Raw genomic sequence first — 16,688 nt, forward strand, 5'->3', positions numbered from 1 at the left:
TCCATTAGGAACTTCGTTGTGGAAGGACAACAAAGTGCAGGAGCAGCAATACAATGATCCACACATCCCTACATACCACAGACCCAACACTATAATATCACACATTCCTACATACCACACATAAGTAGGCTACAATTACTCGCAGCAAAGGTGCTAATTATGAGGAAAAAATATATTTGAAAAAAAAAAAAAAAAAAAAAAAAAATATATATATATATATATATATATATATAGGCCTATATATAGGCTGTATTTGTATAAGACAAGAAAATGTCTTAAAATGAGTAATGTCTAACTAAAGTATCATTACATGATAATATATTTGGCTATAATGATAACAATCTGTTTTCATATGCAGATTGTATTGATCACATTTACTGCAAAGGCAGACTAAATATTTATTCAAAATTGATATTAAAATGTAGATTTTATTGGGAATTGTTTAGCCTTTATGCCTAGCTACTTACAACATAAAATAATACAAAGAACTATAGGCTGTATATTAAACTACCTATGTGTTATTAAAGAGGAGTAGCCTACATCATTACCATTTAATTCATAATTGACCGGAGGATTTTGAAGTAAAAAAAATAAAATACCACAATGTGCTGGTGAAATTATTTGATTGAAATTGTCTAATGCTGCCACCTTGTGACTCGTCCTCATCTCTGACGCTCCTTTCATCTCTATAGCAACACCTCGTTACAAATAAACTAGACCTATTCTAATAAATAGCTAATGCATTACATTTTATACACTGCAACAAAAAGAAAGAAAATATTACAGTCAGATATGAAGACGTTGCTAAGATTATCAAACAGTCACCTCGCTGGGTGTGTGGGTGTAGTTGTTGTGTTGCTGTGGGTCAGGGGTCACACGGGTCATGGGGTCACTGCCGAGGCATGTCATGTGACCCAGTTTCGACGGATCATCCGGGCTACTTTTGGTATCGACATATTGTTGCCCTGATGCGAGTCATGTGACGACCAGCAGTGGTTTGAGTTATGATCTGGATGACCCATTGTCCATTAGAGTAGGAGTCGATGTGCAGCACTTCACCGCTCATTTGAGTCGATCATCAAGGTTTGGCTAATGTCCCATCTTCAGGCTCCTGTCCTGACCACGTCCTGCATCACGTGCACTCCTGTCCACATCACCATAGCAGTGTAGATGCAGGCATATGGACTTTTATAATAACTTTATGAAATAGCCTATCACTTATAAGTAAAATAGCACACCCCTATAATCAATAAAATGTAGGCTATATTGACATATTCAGTGTCAATATAACATAATATAACACATTCCATGTTACAGTAGGATTTCCGAGTCCGCCTTATGTTTGTGAATGTAAATATCTTTTCTAATGGCCCCACACACTATGAGTCTGGCACTATGGCTTGGGAACTGGCCGTGCATTGGACTGCGCGTTATCCGGCGTTTTGATGTCTCGATCGGTGGAAGCGCAACCGACCAGGAAGGAGAACAAGTAGCCCGATTTGTCACCTCGACCCATTACAGCTGACTGAGGCCTCACACTTCTGCCGCGTCTTCAATACACTTCCACTATACACAGCGGTGTGGTGTTTTTTCCCCCTGATGCGCACCAGGAGGCAGCGGTGGAGGAGAGGATGTTTCACAGACTGATGTGTCAGAAAAGTGCTATTGTTGCTTTACCTGCCGCGTTATAGGCCCCGTGTCAATCCAAATGTGTTGTTTTACTTCAGAGAGAGAGGGTCATTCAACAGATGCATAAACCTCCTGCATCTCCAGTGAGCCATATACAGTGAGCAAACATTATAGTGCCATTTTGAATTATTTTACTTTCCCCACATAACTGTGGAGATCATTTCAGACCTCACGTGATTTTAGATGATCTCCCACTCCTGCAGGTTGGGACAAGCTCCGTCTATTAAATGGGCGCATTAACGGGTATTCGGGGATCAAACAGACACCTATTAGCCGGACAGCCAATAATAGGTGAATGGCACATCAAAGGCACGCGCTTGTTAAGTCTTGACAATAACCACTGAGATGTGCAAGAGGGTGGGGCAAGGGGGGGCGATTAGAGTCTGTTCAGCAAAGTATAAAAACCTCCAGAGTGCTGGATGTGCGCCAGTGCCAAGGACTCACCTGAGGATACACACTCTCACCTTCTTTCTTTGGGCTTGAACTCTTCAGAAATATGGCGCTCGGGTTGGATTTTGCAGCTGCCAATGTTTCTGAGATGAACTCCTTTTACTCGGGACATTACTGGCCTGCTACTGGCCTGGATATGAACAGCAACGACGATTACGCACAGGAGCCCAGCAGAGGTGAGTGACTCATTTGCTGAATCTCATTTTAAATTGGGAAATTAATTTTGCAGTTTCATTAAAAGTGTTTAAAAGGTGACATATATATTAACTGTAAGTCGGTGTCCTCTCTCTGCAGTCCATCATGACACTGCGCACAGGACGCGCTCGGAAACCCCGCGTCGCCGGAAGCGCACGACCTTCAGCAAGGCGCAAGTGAGCGAGCTGGAGCGGGCCTTCTCTGTCACCCAGTACCCGGACATCAAAATGAAGGAGTCTCTGGCTTCACTGACAGGGCTACCAGAGTCTAAAATACAGGTATGACATGTGCATCTCACACGCATTGTTTCGGACAACGCCCCCGTGTGTTGTGTAAAACTCGAACTAACTTCAGCTGTTTCCTCTCAACAGGTGTGGTTTCAAAACCGGCGTGCGCGTTATTTCAAGAGCAAGAAGCCGACCAGAGAGGTCTCCAGACCCTCCCCAGAATACTCTCATCCTAACTTCATCTACACTCCGACCCCCAGTCCACCTCTGCCCCACATCTACCCTGCCTTCTCTCCTCCTACCCCCAGTCTGCCGTCCCCACCCGGCTACCCTGCTCCCAGTTTGCCCCAGTCCACCAGGCTCTCCGCCCTCCCGGGGGGTCAGGTCGTGTCGCTGCCCGGACCCACATCTCCAGTCGTCGGCGACCAGGCTTCACCGTTTCTCCCAGCAGTTCCTCAACACAACCACTACCACGACCACTACCAGACCCCAGACATCATCGATGATTTCTGCGTGTTTGCAGACAGCGGGCTCGTTGAGCTGGATCTGACAGAGGACTTTGAGGATTTCCTCGAGGGTGCGCGGGGGTCTGAGCCCGTGGGAAGCCGCTGTGCTGCAGCCGAGCAGCCCGGACCCAGAGGGGTCGCCCAGAGTCAGGACCACCAGGGCTTCTCCGGCACCGGTACCGACGACTCAATGGACGATCTGTCCGACCTGTGCTTCCAGGACCTGGGGGACTTCAATCTGTCGGATTTGGACATTTCTGTGTCAATGATCGATTATCTTTTGAGCTGACTGGTGAAATGTGTTAGGCTACCACATTGTAAATATCGGCTTACAGCTATGATAGAGTAGGCTATTTATAGTGAGACGACTCTCTGGTTCTCATGTGAATAAGACTGAATAGAATATTTAGATATTGATATTTATCTATTGAAGAGTATTGCACTGATATTTCAAATACAAATAAAAAATCTCACTCAGGAGACTGCTTCAGCGTGTTTTCATTCATAAAGTGTAAAATCGACTTCGCCGACATGTGGCGCCGTGGCTTAGTTGGTTAAAGCGCCTGTCTAGTAAACAGGAGATCCTGGGTTCGAATCCCAGCGGTGCCTTTTCTTCGTTCCCCAAGTTGCATGAATTGTCAATGATTTTGAAAAAGTATAAAAAGGAAAACCTACCGAAAGTGTCGAAATGCCACAGTAATTTCAACAACCTTTTTTTTAGTTACTTGAGACTATTGATTATGTAAACTAGCTTCTCAATTTCTCTAAATCAGTTTTTATATAGGCTACAGTCTATGGCATTAACAAGTGTTTTTGAAAACAATAAGTCAGTAACCTATATGGCTAGGATTTATAAAAGAATGTAGTGGTGAAGGAAATATTCAATTCCTTTACTTGAGACCAAGTAACACTGTGGAAATAATCCTCTATAAATGAAGCCCCCATCAAATCCCTCAAAATACATTTGGCAAAAACAACAAAAAACAAATACCACAAAAGGTTTATGCAACATAATTCTTTGATTACAAAGAATAATTCCTATTGGTGGCCTCTCTTGCAGTCTTTTGTTCAGCAATGAGTGGTCCCTGGCTGAAGAGGTTATATTAGCACCAAAAGGAGTAGACTGGAGGATGGTTGCAGCAACACAGACTATTTATTTGAACTACACCGAGCAAACTTTTAAATATGAAACTTAAACAGGTCTGACATGTAACTCACATTTATTTGAATGGGAGAAATTACATGAGTGTCATTTATATGTTATGTGTGTTATCTATGTTTCTAACTGCTTCTTTTTGCAACCATGATTTTGATGATATTACACCACACACTGAACTGAAATGTCACGTTATTCATTCATGCAGAATTTCAGTCTATCCACCTAAATATAAGAGGGAGCATTAGAGTGCTATTTATTATGAATATGTTGTAACATGTCAGAAGTAATTCTAAGTTCATAATCTAAATACATTTGTCAAAAAAAGGGATAAAAACACGCTGAAGGGATTTTCTTTTTTCCTCTGAGCTCAGCTGGTCTATCTCTTCTCTGCCTTTGATATATCAGGTTTCTCTTCATGCTTGCAGCCCAGCCAGTATTTCGCAATGGGTCGTGGGTATGGAGGGTTGCTGAAGTCCACACGTTGTGTCTGCAGATTCACTCTGTAGTATTTATCTGCCATTAGAAAAAAAAAAAGAAACACACAACCCAAAAGTTTGTAAAAGGAAGAAGTTGAAAGAAGAAGAGAAGCTTTTCTGTTTCACAGCCAACATTTCAGAGCCTGAATTAGGGATAAAAACAGATCCATGTGTTCATACCTCCTTTGAAGAAGTAGACCTTTTGAGCAGGAGTGGTCTTTGGCTCTTGCAGATCGGTGAAGGAGTCAAACCAGTCATCAGAACCGAACAAATCATCAAACAGTGCGTGGCGACGGTATCGTCCACCCTTACCCCTCCGTCTGGGCCTCCTCCTCCGACCGGGGCGCCTCTTCACTGGCCGAGGAGAAGCTACAGTGGGCTTGGGACTGACCTGGGCCCGTCCCAGGATGGCAGCATCTACAGGAGCCCTGAGACCCGACCAGTGCTCACTGATTAAACGAGGGCCTATGGGCTCAATGTTGACTGAATGAGCAGGAAGGAGGAAAACAGAGTGGACTCATTAACAGCAGTTGTGGTCCAGGTATCTAGAATAAACAATTTTCTATTTTATTTCCCATTAGCCTTTCACCCTAGTCTGAGGACACGACTGATGGTTTTTTATGGAGTGAATTGAATTCCAATTTGATGAAGGTGAAATGGTGGATGGTGGCATGATTAATATGAAGCTCCGAAAACAATCAGGCTTCTTTGTTATACATCAAACCTCTGAAGATTGAACTCATCAATGAATATACGTCTGTTGTCAAATTGATATATTCTATATTTTCAGTGTCTCTATCTTTTGGTGTTTTTTCTTTGTAGTGCATTGTGTTCATATATTTTAAAACTATCTGGGGATAGACCATAGACTAAATATAAAAGAGGGATAGACATTGCAAATTAACTTAGGCTATGAATAAATTCTGTGGTACATGGCAGTGGTTCATGTTTATATACTCGTCCCTACACCAATAAACATCAAATAAATAAAAAATAGGGCTAACACATGAACACAGCAGAAGCTTACAGGCATCTCCAAAGATCTCACTGAAGAAGTCGTCCCATGACTGATCGCAAAAGAGGTCTGCGTACTGCAAGAACGGCACAGATGGGGAGGACCTGGTCATGTCCACACACTCTTCATGGGAAGGCTGGTGCTTGAACTCATACAGATAAAACCTGTCCCCTGAAAAAACGAACAAGCACAGAGAGTTTGATACATGAGCAAGTTGCGCAAGTTGAGTTGCTTCATTTTAAAGGATCACGAGACAAAAGCATTGTAAACCACTGCTGAGTATAGGCCTACTGGAAAGACATCCCTTTATGGATACCTTTAAAAAAGTAGGCTTTCTCTTTGCCTCGGTGGCTGGATGCCGGCACCGCAAAGGCAGCATCAATGCCGTTTGGTATGTCAGCAAAGCCCACTGAAATGTTCCGCGGATAATCCTCATCCATGACATCGCCATCAAACCTCCAGTACTGGTTCCCCTGGGAAATTATAAAGGTGTTCAGGACACAATAAATGTCTCTTATTATTAGGCACAAAACTATTTGTTACTTTTAGGGAAGGGCCACAATGATTTTTTGTGTTTTGTTAATGTCTGAGGACTTTCATTGACATGTTAACAAAGTGTGGTTAAGGCTATAGTATAGAACAAAATAAAAAAGGGATGACTGGCTTATCTGAGATATCTGATACTATCAAACGTGACCGCTAGATGTCGCTCAACAGTAAAATGTGACTGTGGTCTTGTAATAAAGCTGCTACTGTTTCAAACCATGTGCACTTTTCTTAAGAATCTTAATATTTTCTTTTTGTTGTAATAAATAGTCCAACATGACTAACAGTTACTCAACATTCATTACAAGCTTCTGAGCGACCTCAGAAGTGACTGTGACCTCAGTTACTCTTATTTGCAATCATACAACTTACAGAAATGGGTTCCTACCTTAAAGATGTAGCTTTTTCCTTGGCAGTTTACACGAGTGAACGCAGCATCGATGGGTCCTGTGATCCCCCACACGTCCTGGATGAGTTTAGGGTAACCAGGAAGTATGGACGTGTCATCCAACTCGAAAAAATATTCACCTTTGTTGAAAAGCAGATGTTGGATCAGTGAGATGAGACATAGTTCAATTTGTTGAACCAGGATAAAAAATAAAGTATCAACACTGGAAAACTAGTTACATCACTGGAAAACATATGAGGGAACAGCTTATAAAACCACATGGATTTCAACCTTGGGAGTCTGCCGCATTCTGGGGGCCGGAAGATAAGACAAACACCCAAATACATGTTAAAGAGCCTTAAAAAAGTGATATTTCCATAATATGTCCCCTTTAACTCTGCAACTAGTTTTTTTTAAACAACCAACTACACAGAGCTAGTGGTGTGGATATAGGAGAAAGAGGATGATGTTTGGTGCACAAGTGAACTAATTTAGGTTGGTCAATATTTACTGCCTTGTGTCAGAAACCTTTGCACGGAACATTTGCAGGCAACATCTGGTAGATGCATGTTTACCTCTGAATGCATAGATAGATCCATTCTTTAGCTGCAGAAAAGCATCAAAAGGTCGGCCACTGCATGGTGCCACGTCAGGGTCTGTGGGTTGTGTGGTCTCCTCTGAGGGGCTGGGTAGGAAAGTTGGTGCAACTGTTGGAACAACAGTTGTCATGGCTTCTGTTACATATTCTTCTTCCTCAAAGGTATCGCCACGAGCTATTGAGAGAAGGACAGATGTTATTTGGCAGAAGTCTTGGACTTTATTGATAAAAACACAAATATTTTATTTTGTGAAATGGTTTTATTCTGCTACTGCACTGACCCCTTTTGGGACAGAGGGTGGCAAAGTCGTCACAGCAGCTGTCATAGTACACACACAGGGAGTCACACTGGCATTTCTTCATTCGGTCAAAGGCGCCACAGCGACCCACACAGGACTCTGTGGAGACGCAATGTTGTTCATCATGGGATGTCCTGCTTTTATCATTTATCATTTACAATGATTAAAGGAAATGCATTTTGCCATCCTTTAAGTTAGTTCATTTCTGTACGTCTCTGTGCAACGTTGCGTTATGATAATCCACCACAATGTGAATGTCAGTGCACATGTGGGAAGGGGTTGGTTTCAAATTTCCTGTTTATGCTTTAAGTAATTTAAGATTTAACCGTTTGTCCTCTGGATTGCATTTTTGTAATAACATTAATCACTGTCACATTTCCTCTACAGATGTGTATGTATGCATGACATAAAACATAAGATATGTTAAAAAGAAAAAAGAAAAAGAAAGAAAGAAAATAAAAAAATAAAAAAAAGTTTACTTCCTGTATTAACATATATTACATATACTATGTAGAGTGTAATGACAACGACTTAAGTGCACTTAGAGACAAAATTGCAATTTGCATGTTAACCCAAGAGGTAGCATTGAGTTTGCTTTAGTTAAAAAAAAGAAAGAAAGAAAAGTGTTTATTTTGAATCATTGCCATTACATACATCTTGTGTTATTCTCATATAGCCTACATCTATCACGACAACCTCCAAACTGTATTACGTATCCAGTTATTGTATATTAACTTGCGTTCATAGCACAAAAGATAAGTCAGAAAAACCAGTCTGGAAGACTCACGTTCTGCAGCAAAGGTGGTGTCCAGCAGCAGGACGAGGCCCAGCAGAGCCGCTGCTGGCTTCATGTCGACTCACAGAAAGGATCCCGCTGTTAAACACTTAATATGGAGTTCAAATTCAGAGGAACCGTGCACTTTCCTCCCTGTCTGTACCAGTGGGCTATAGTCAGAGGAATCTGAGCTCCACTCTGGAGTGCAGCTTTATGTGCAGATGTTTTCAATAAATATTTTTTCAAGAGTTGTTTACCCCGGAGGCGTCTGCCTTCGTGATTGGTCAAAACCTGGCTGTGACAATCATTAAACACTGATCTCTGTCCTGTCTGCCCCAGAAACATTGTCCTGACATGAACACGACCTCTTAGAGGCAAATAATGATATATGGCAAATTTCACATGCTGTATCAGGTTATTGAGATGACATCTGATTAGGTGAATGCTTCATAATTAGGAAAAAGGTGGAATTTAAATGATACCAGACTAGAAACTGTAACAGTAGCCTACATTACGTAATAGGGTGAGTGAAGGGAACAGGTATCTGAGCTCAAACATTGTGTAATGAGGCCAGTCGTTTTCCTTTATTGATCTCATGCAAAAACAACTCTACAGCAAACATGATTCTTAATAGGGCCATGATTATTACAGTGGTAGGTGATATAAAAGAGAGACAGCAAGAAATTAAGCATATTGCAACATTTTTTGGAACCCCTGTTTTGTTTTGTTTTTTAGATTAGAGTAGATAGGACTGAAACTAGTGGTGATCAGATCCAGCACTGTGAGACCAAAAGGCGGAAACCAGCACCTCACAGATTAAAGTAATGTTACTTCCTCATCACTCACCAATGACAGTGTTAAGTTATATCTATGGTGTTAAGAACCCAGGTAAAACACTGTGAAAATAATAGTAACAGTACACTAGCATTGTTACACATAACCCTATCCACATAATGTTGAGTAAAAATATGTAAGTATAATCTATCAGAATAGTTAAAATCTTAAAAATGAAAATTCTCAGTGCACAGAACTGTGTTGTATTCTGCATCAGGAGTTGGAAATCAGGTTGTACATCTGTGAAATAAATCTGCATGACAAATGCAGAAGAAAAGCTGTACCTATGTAGAAAAAAGTCTACATGCATAATTTGATGTGGAAATATAAAATAAAGTCCCCAAAAAGAAATGAAAGCCTCATTTTTGAAACAAAAAGCTATGTATTTATATAGCCCATTAATATACAGTTATGCTTATGCCTCAGTCAAATTCACTTCTCCACTGTTAGTTTAGCCATTATAATTTCTTCCAATTTCTTTTTATAAATTAATTAAACGAAAATGAGAGATTCTTGTTGCGTGTGTTGTTCAGTGCATGAATGCAGTGCATTGAATGTGCCTAAATGTACAATTTTTCGTGCTTTTATTTTGAAGGCAACACGCCCAACCGGAAGCCCTCGGTCACGGACCCAAGTTTCGCTCTCCTTCCGCGGCTCTCTGCTGCTGCTGCTGCTGCTGCGGACCAACCCAGCCGAGAAAACCGACGCTCTGAATTAAATAGCGGAGATAAGAGCTATAGTAGGCCAGCTAGACTAAGCATGTTTCAGGGAGGCGAGGCTCTCCCAGGCCCGGGCTGGACCGCTGGAGAGGGGCGGAGGTGTCGTTAGTCAGAGAGACCGAAGAGCGGAAGTTGTTGAACCAAAACAACTGAAGCGCTGTGGCCACTTGGTTTATTTGTGTTGTGCGGCGCGGAGAGAGAGGAGACCGTCCCGGAGTAGTCTGTCTCGGCAACTGAAAAGACACAGCGGAAAGACAGGTGAGATTTATAAACCGTGGTTATAAACTGTGTTATAGTGCGACACGAGCAGAAACCACGTTGATTAATTAGCTGGCAATTTATAGCTACGTTACTGTAGCTGCAGGAGTCTATGTCAGGCTTTGTGTCCGAGAGTATTTGGACACTTTAATGTCGCTTATAACCACGATGAGTGGACCTGACTTCAGTCTTAATCACACTCCGGGGTTGTTTTCAATGATATGGCATCAGTTCCCAGCTGTAGGTTAGCTCTCTGTTAGCTAAACCCGGTAAACGGATCCTGCTAACTTACCAGGTTTCTAAATATACATGCAGCCATAAAGATGCACCCATCAGCTGAAGCGAGCTGTTCACCTCTACGGGGTCTGGACATAACTCTTCAGCGTTATGACTTGTAATACATCACTACTAGACTTAGTCACCAGCTGTTTTTGTAGTTATAAACCCCAGGTTGGTTTGTATCCGGTTACTTTTGACTTGGAAATATTCCCTCTGTCTATTTGTTTGTCTGTCTGTCGTATTGTAGTTCTTGTGCAAGTGTGTGCAAACTCAGAAAAAAGTGTGGTTTGTGTTGTTTGTACGAGTAAAGCCTTGTGGTTTGCAGAGTGAACAGGTAGTTGGTGGGAAATGATGCGACAAGCCCCTGTCTTTTCATGCGTGGGCTCAAATTTCAACCTCTTTTTACCATAGGAAACCTACAGTGGGCACAAATATGTATTTTAACTTCACTTTCTTCTCAGCTTTTACTTTTTGAATTCATGATTTTGATTCTGAATTCACAATTATTACTAATTAATGTGTAATTAAATCAACATTAAAATGAATGTCTTCACTGACAAACACATACAGTATGTGGAAGCTGAACAAAGCTGAAAGCTATGGGCATTATTAACATGCTATTAAAATACCTTTCATTCCTGCAGCAAAGCTTTCTAAAAGGGGTTGGAAAGTGGCTGCAGGGATTTCCTTTTAATTCAACAGTATCCGTGACAGTGTGGTTGGCGGCTAATGGTAGGTGCTGCTGAGGGCTGGCGTGCCGTTGGCGTTTCAGCTCATCTCAAACAAGTTGGGTGAGGTTGAAGTCAGGGCTCCATGCAGGCCAGTCATGTTCACCCACACCGAAGTGTGAAAACACAAACCAGCTATGTGTGTTAGAGTAAATCACAGTTGTGACAGACAGACTTCATGCCCCAAAAGAAGTTCACTCTTCTTCCACTTCCCTTAAAAGGGCCGAGTTATTGTTGAACATGAACATGGAGCTACAGTGATTGATGGGCAGGAGGTCACATAACTCACATTGCACTCTGCTGCAACATAGAAAGGAGTAGAAGGGTTATTATTGAAATGATAACTTCTGCCAAAAATAATATCAGCTCTTGGCATAATGTGTTTTTAAAGTGAGTTGAATAGCAAAGCAATAAAAAAATAATAATCTGAACATCAATTGTGATGCGTATTACTGTTAAACTCACCCAGTGCTTATTTGGTTATTATCATGACATCAGGATTGATAAACAGGGTTCGGTCATCATGTATATTATCATTGATTGATCACTCGTGCTTGTCATGAGGTTGTTTGATGGTATCTTTAGAGGATCATGATGTTTTCCTGTTGAGTTGTGTATATTTGAATAAAGACCCTTTAGGGACAGACGCTGGCAAACTATCCCAGGCTGTAGGGGCTGTGGTATGTGGCACCAGTCCATGTTATGTACTTGTCCTCACGAAAATAAACATTCAATCTAATTAATGTCATGGCTTTACTCAGACATGATAGGATTGTCCTGCACAAGTGGTTATTGATTAGTTGTGACTTTAGTTTAAACTACTGCACACCTACTACGGTGACGGTTGTGGTGTTTCTGTTTTCCCCAAACCTCTTTCTCTATCCTCATGGGGCGTAATAAATCTTTTTATGGGCTGATCTGATAAGAGAGTCATGTCCAGAACAACAGATTTGTTTTCTGTGCTTATGAGACACCATAATTAAATTATTAATTCATTACAATGTTGTATCCATTTAATCTCTGTCTGTTTATTTTAAGCCTGTTCTTCTGCAGCTTTTATGTTCATCTTAGAGTATTCAGCTGAGACTTTGTTGGCACAGTTATAGTTATGTTACAGGGTCTAAAACTGCCACATTTTTTAGTGCCATTATTTCAAGCAAACAGGTTCATGTGTGAAAGAAGCCTCATCAGGGGAAAAGGAGGCTTTTATGCGATTAATGGTTACTTGATGAGCTGGAAGCCAGTGAGGACAGTCCTTCATCTTTCTCCCCACCAGGTGCCATGAGCAGCGAGCTGAACGTGCCTATGGGCTCCCCAGCGCCGGGGGTCTCGGAGCGGGCTCCAGATGCCGGGGGGATGGACTACAGAGACTGGGTGCGGCGCAGTTACCTGGAACTGGTCAGCTCCAACCACCACTCGGTGCAGGCGCTGTCCTGGAGGAAGCTGTACCTGAGCCGGGCCAAGCTGAAGGCCTCCAGCAGAACCTCCGCTCTGCTCTCCGGCTTCGCCATGGTCAGTCAATGTTTACAGGCTTCAGTTGAACACTGCCCCTCTAGACCTGGCTGCATGTTTGTCTGATGCTTCCTACCCGTCAGCTCATGGTTTCTGTACGTGGTGATAATCCACCACAATGTGAGTCTCAGTGCATATGTGGGAAGCAGTTGGTTTCTAATTTCCTGTTTATGCTTTAAGTATTTTAAGATTGAACTGTCTTCTGGATTTCATTATTTTGTAGTAACGTTAATCATCATCACATTTCTTCTACAGAAAGTTTGAGTTTAAGCCATGTCCACTTTAAGATGAAGCCATGACAAAGCCAGGGTATACTATATATTGTATCGTAAATGTGACAAACATCTTTTTTTTTCTCACAATGGTTTCATCATTTCTATAATCAGTTAAAGGGACAGTTCAACATTTTGACAAATTGACCCATTGCCATAATCCCTATAGTTTTAGGAGTAGGTTCGTTACCTTTAATTGTCGATGCAAGTTATTTTTAGAATGGCGGAGCAGAGCCACGAGCTGCTCAGAGCTACGCTACAGAGTTGTTTTCGAGGCAAATGCAGAGACTGCTTGCCAAAAAACTGCTTCCGACGGGAACGCACATCAGCGGTTTTGCATGAATTTACCTCTAAAACAACTTGATCTTTATCTCATAGCGTGAATGTGCAGGTCACAACTTGTCCACCAGAGCGTTTTGGAGTTTTTGGATTGTGTATTTGATGAGTTCGATGAGGGAAACCAAGAAATCCCATGAGCCTCCGTAGCGTAGCTCTGAGCAGCTCATGGCTCTGCTCTGCCGTTCTAAAAATAGCTTGCACCGACAATTAAAGGTAACGAACCTACTGCTAAAACTATAGGGATTATGGCAGTGGGCTAATTTGCCAAAATGTTGAACTATCCCTTTAATGGTTGCAGTCATTCATGAAGACAAAATACCAAACATTCTCCAACCTCTCATATTAGGCCCGTCGCAGCTTGTTGCATAGTTTCTGTCAGTGTGGCAGATGGCTCTAAGTACTACGACATCCATAAGACGACACTGGGCTGTATATGCGCTCCTATACAGTACACACCCACAATCTGAAGCTGAATTCTCTTCCTGCTGAACGTTTTATCAGGTTTCTACTAAGCGTAGTTTTCAGCTTCCGCTTGGTGTTTATGATACCAGTAACATTATGATGTACTATGTGACCTTGTAACTTACCTCGGGAGTTATATCTGACTCTTTAGCTTAAGTCCACAGGCCTGTGGCTTTGACTTCTTACTAAGCAAAAGCAACATGGTTGTTTATCTTCTGCTGCAGGTTTAGTTGACATTGGACACCAGAAGAGATAGAAAAAGACTTGCACGGTGTCGCTGTGTGAGCCTGATCTTACAAAGACATGTAGTAACCATGGTATCCATTCATATCCATGCCCGTTGTAGGTGGCCATGGTGGAGGTGCAGCTGGAGACGCACTACTGTTACCCCCGTGAGCTCCTCATCGCCTTCAGCGTGTGCACCACTGTGCTGGTGGCCGTGCACCTCTTCGCCCTGCTGATCAGCACCTGCATCCTCCCCAACGTGGAGGCCGTCAGCAACATCCACAACCTCAACTCCGTCAGCGAGTCCCCCCACGAGCGCATGCACCACTACATCGAGCTGGCCTGGGGCTTCTCCACCGCTCTGGGCATCTTACTGTTTTTAGCCGAGGTGGTCCTCCTCTGCTGGGTCAAGTTCCTGCCCATAGACTCGGACAAAGGGAAGTGCTCCACGTCCACCACGCCCACCCCGGCCACCCCGTCCGTGCACCAGAACAGCGGCACGCAGGCCGCGCTGGCCTCCACCATCATCATGGTTCCAGTGGGCGTGATCTTCGTGGTGTTCACCATACACTTCTATCGCTCCCTGGTGCGCCACAAGACCGAGCGCCACCACCAGGAGATCGAGGAACTGCACAAGATTAAGGTGCAGCTGGACGGCCACGAGAGAGGCCTCCAGACTGTGTGATGACGTGACGGCAGCTTTAAGAACTTCTCCTTGTGTCCCATATTTATCGACCCCTCCCACTTTTCCAACATTTGTCATTGTTCTTGCCTGGCATCGACTCAGGCGGCGAGCTTTGAGGCTCCTCACTTTGCAGCGCAGACGGCCGATACATGTCAGACTGCTAATTTATTAATGTAATTTATAATTCTGTACATTTAAGCTGCATTGTCGGATTTGTGCCGTTTTGCTCCTGTGTGTTTTAAGATCTGGAAACTGTGTTGGTCAAGGACAATGTAAAAAAGGTTTATAGCAAAAAGGGCTTTTGTGTTCGATGTGCCATTTCTGTTTTTGCAGTGTTTGTGTTGAGCTGAATACAGATGGCAATTTCACATAGGATCACTCAGATACACTCCAGTCCCAATGACTCTCTCGCTTTCCTTACCTCTTATTAACAATGTAGATTTAGCTCTCAGAAGTCTTAAGTTTAGCCTTTGCTGGTCGTCACCTTTTGCCAGAAGAATCAGCCACCAGCAGCATAAACTAAGTATCTTGCCATATCTCTGCAGGCTGCAGTCTGACCCACACTCAAATATCACTGGATTGGGATCGACCATTATTTCTTGCAGTTTTACCATCAACATAGTGGTTTACATGACATCAATTATTTTAACCAATGAGCTTAATGATTACGAGTCAGGGCGTCCAGTATTTGGAGCAAGTTTGTCACCAAAAACAGGGAGTGCCAAAGTTACAGTTTGTAAAGTTAAAGATTCAGTTAATGTGTTGTATTATTATGTTACTTAAAGGCCTGAGGGTCATTTAGCTCTGATGCTTTAATTCATGGATGTGATTCAGTGCAAATGTTCAAAGTTACAGTGCCCCCTCCATCCTCTCTCCAAACCCTATTGCATGGACGAGAACCTCCGTCTCAGTCAGACTTATTTAACATTTAACATAAAACTGTGCTTGTTGTAACTGTAAAAATGTTAAGTCATGCTTCTCACTGTTCTTCACTGTGACTGAGTGTTTTTTTTTTACACCATACCTGTGCATGGTCGGTGCAGCATGGTGTTATAAAGTCTTAAAAAAGTGCTGCATTCTTGTAAAAACAGTGGGGAGGTCGGTGTCACTGTTTTTAGGTCCAAAAACCTCACACAAGCCTCAAATGTTTTTTTTGGTCGGTTCTCTTCCTCTGAATAGCTTTTATTGTGTTTTACAAAGACCACAGATCCTGTGTCAAAGGTGTCAAACCAGTCGACCCTGCACACTGATGCTGCTCAAAGTGCTTAAATATGAATGTGTTACTGTCCAAATATGGCTCTGCCTTACAGAATGATTGCCTTTTATGAACTCCTGTTTTGCTAAAGGTCACAACACAAGCAGATCTTTTTTGTTGTTGTTGTTTTGTCTTCTGGAAGTGTAGTTTAAGCATGACGCAAGATGAAGCGTCAGATCGAGGCCGGAAGAGCTGGAGAGGAGGTGAAAATGATGAAGATAAGACATGAAATCAGCTCAACCTTGTGACCTACAGTTTACATTAGAGTTGTCAGTTTCTTGGATGATATCGGTCTGTTACGCTTTGCTCTTAAGGTTACATGAACCAACCTGTTACACATTCCAAATAAGACGACTGACCAAACTGTTGCTCAGTTTGTTTGTTTATTGCTTCTCAGAAGAGACAAAAAGTGCACTTGTAGTTTAGCTGTACAGTGAATTACTACTGGGGTTCATACCGGAAAAATGTCTCGCTTTGCCTCGTGGTTGTTTTTGTGCTTCTTAAGTGAAAACTGCAGCGACTGTGGAGACCACGGCCTGCAGACGTCAAAAATAAAAACATTTAAGTTCTCAGCATCTGTTGTTCATCTGTAAACAAACACAGAATGTGTGTGTGTGTGTGTGTGTGTGTGTGTGTTTTGTGTGGGCCATAATCCTAACAGTATTTTAATAGATTTATGAATGGTAACACTGGTCCACCTCTGGACAATTATTGCAACTATGGATGGACCACCATGAAGTTTCACATGAACATGTTTGATCCCTGTAGGATGAATCCTGCAGTTTCAAAAGACCTCA

The 16,688-nt window shown here is 42.4% G+C and overlaps 3 protein-coding genes across 5 annotated transcripts; 2 read left to right on the forward strand and 1 right to left on the reverse strand.

Moving 5' to 3' along the window:
• The first annotated feature begins 412 nt into the window (after positions 1–412).
• LOC310996773 (uncharacterized protein) lies at positions 413–3,389 on the forward strand. The gene is made up of 3 exons (XM_083986242.1): positions 413–2,315; positions 2,434–2,612; positions 2,706–3,389. The coding sequence occupies exons 1-3, from the start codon at positions 2,186–2,188 to the stop codon at positions 3,354–3,356; spliced, it is 960 nt and encodes a 319-aa protein (XP_083842368.1). The 5' UTR covers positions 413–2,185; the 3' UTR covers positions 3,357–3,389.
• Positions 3,390–4,196: 807 nt separating this feature from the next.
• vtnb (vitronectin b) lies at positions 4,197–8,536 on the reverse strand. 2 transcript variants are annotated; one of them, XM_083986798.1, is made up of 9 exons: positions 8,336–8,536; positions 7,531–7,647; positions 7,227–7,424; positions 6,652–6,791; positions 6,034–6,190; positions 5,730–5,888; positions 4,883–5,185; positions 4,577–4,739; positions 4,197–4,541 (listed from the first exon to the last, which is right to left on the reverse strand). In XM_083986798.1, the coding sequence occupies exons 1-8, from the start codon at positions 8,397–8,399 to the stop codon at positions 4,603–4,605; spliced, it is 1,275 nt and encodes a 424-aa protein (XP_083842924.1). In that variant the 5' UTR covers positions 8,400–8,536; the 3' UTR covers positions 4,197–4,541; positions 4,577–4,602. The 2 variants fall into 2 exon arrangements, with proteins under 2 accessions (XP_083842924.1, XP_083842923.1); XM_083986797.1 differs by having other exon boundaries at positions 4,197–4,739.
• A 1,322-nt stretch (positions 8,537–9,858) lies between these two features.
• On the forward strand, positions 9,859–16,370 carry orai2 (ORAI calcium release-activated calcium modulator 2). Of its 2 annotated transcripts, XM_083987265.1 has the most exons (4): positions 9,859–10,134; positions 11,058–11,145; positions 12,418–12,653; positions 14,073–16,370. In XM_083987265.1, the coding sequence occupies exons 3-4, from the start codon at positions 12,423–12,425 to the stop codon at positions 14,634–14,636; spliced, it is 795 nt and encodes a 264-aa protein (XP_083843391.1). In that variant the 5' UTR covers positions 9,859–10,134; positions 11,058–11,145; positions 12,418–12,422; the 3' UTR covers positions 14,637–16,370. The 2 variants fall into 2 exon arrangements, with proteins under 2 accessions (XP_083843391.1, XP_083843390.1); XM_083987264.1 differs by lacking the exon at positions 11,058–11,145.
• Positions 16,371–16,688: the final 318 nt, after the last annotated feature.

Source organism: Trachurus trachurus (genome assembly GCF_905171665.1).
Source record: "Trachurus trachurus genome assembly, chromosome: 14".
Taxonomy (NCBI): domain Eukaryota; kingdom Metazoa; phylum Chordata; class Actinopteri; order Carangiformes; family Carangidae; genus Trachurus; species Trachurus trachurus.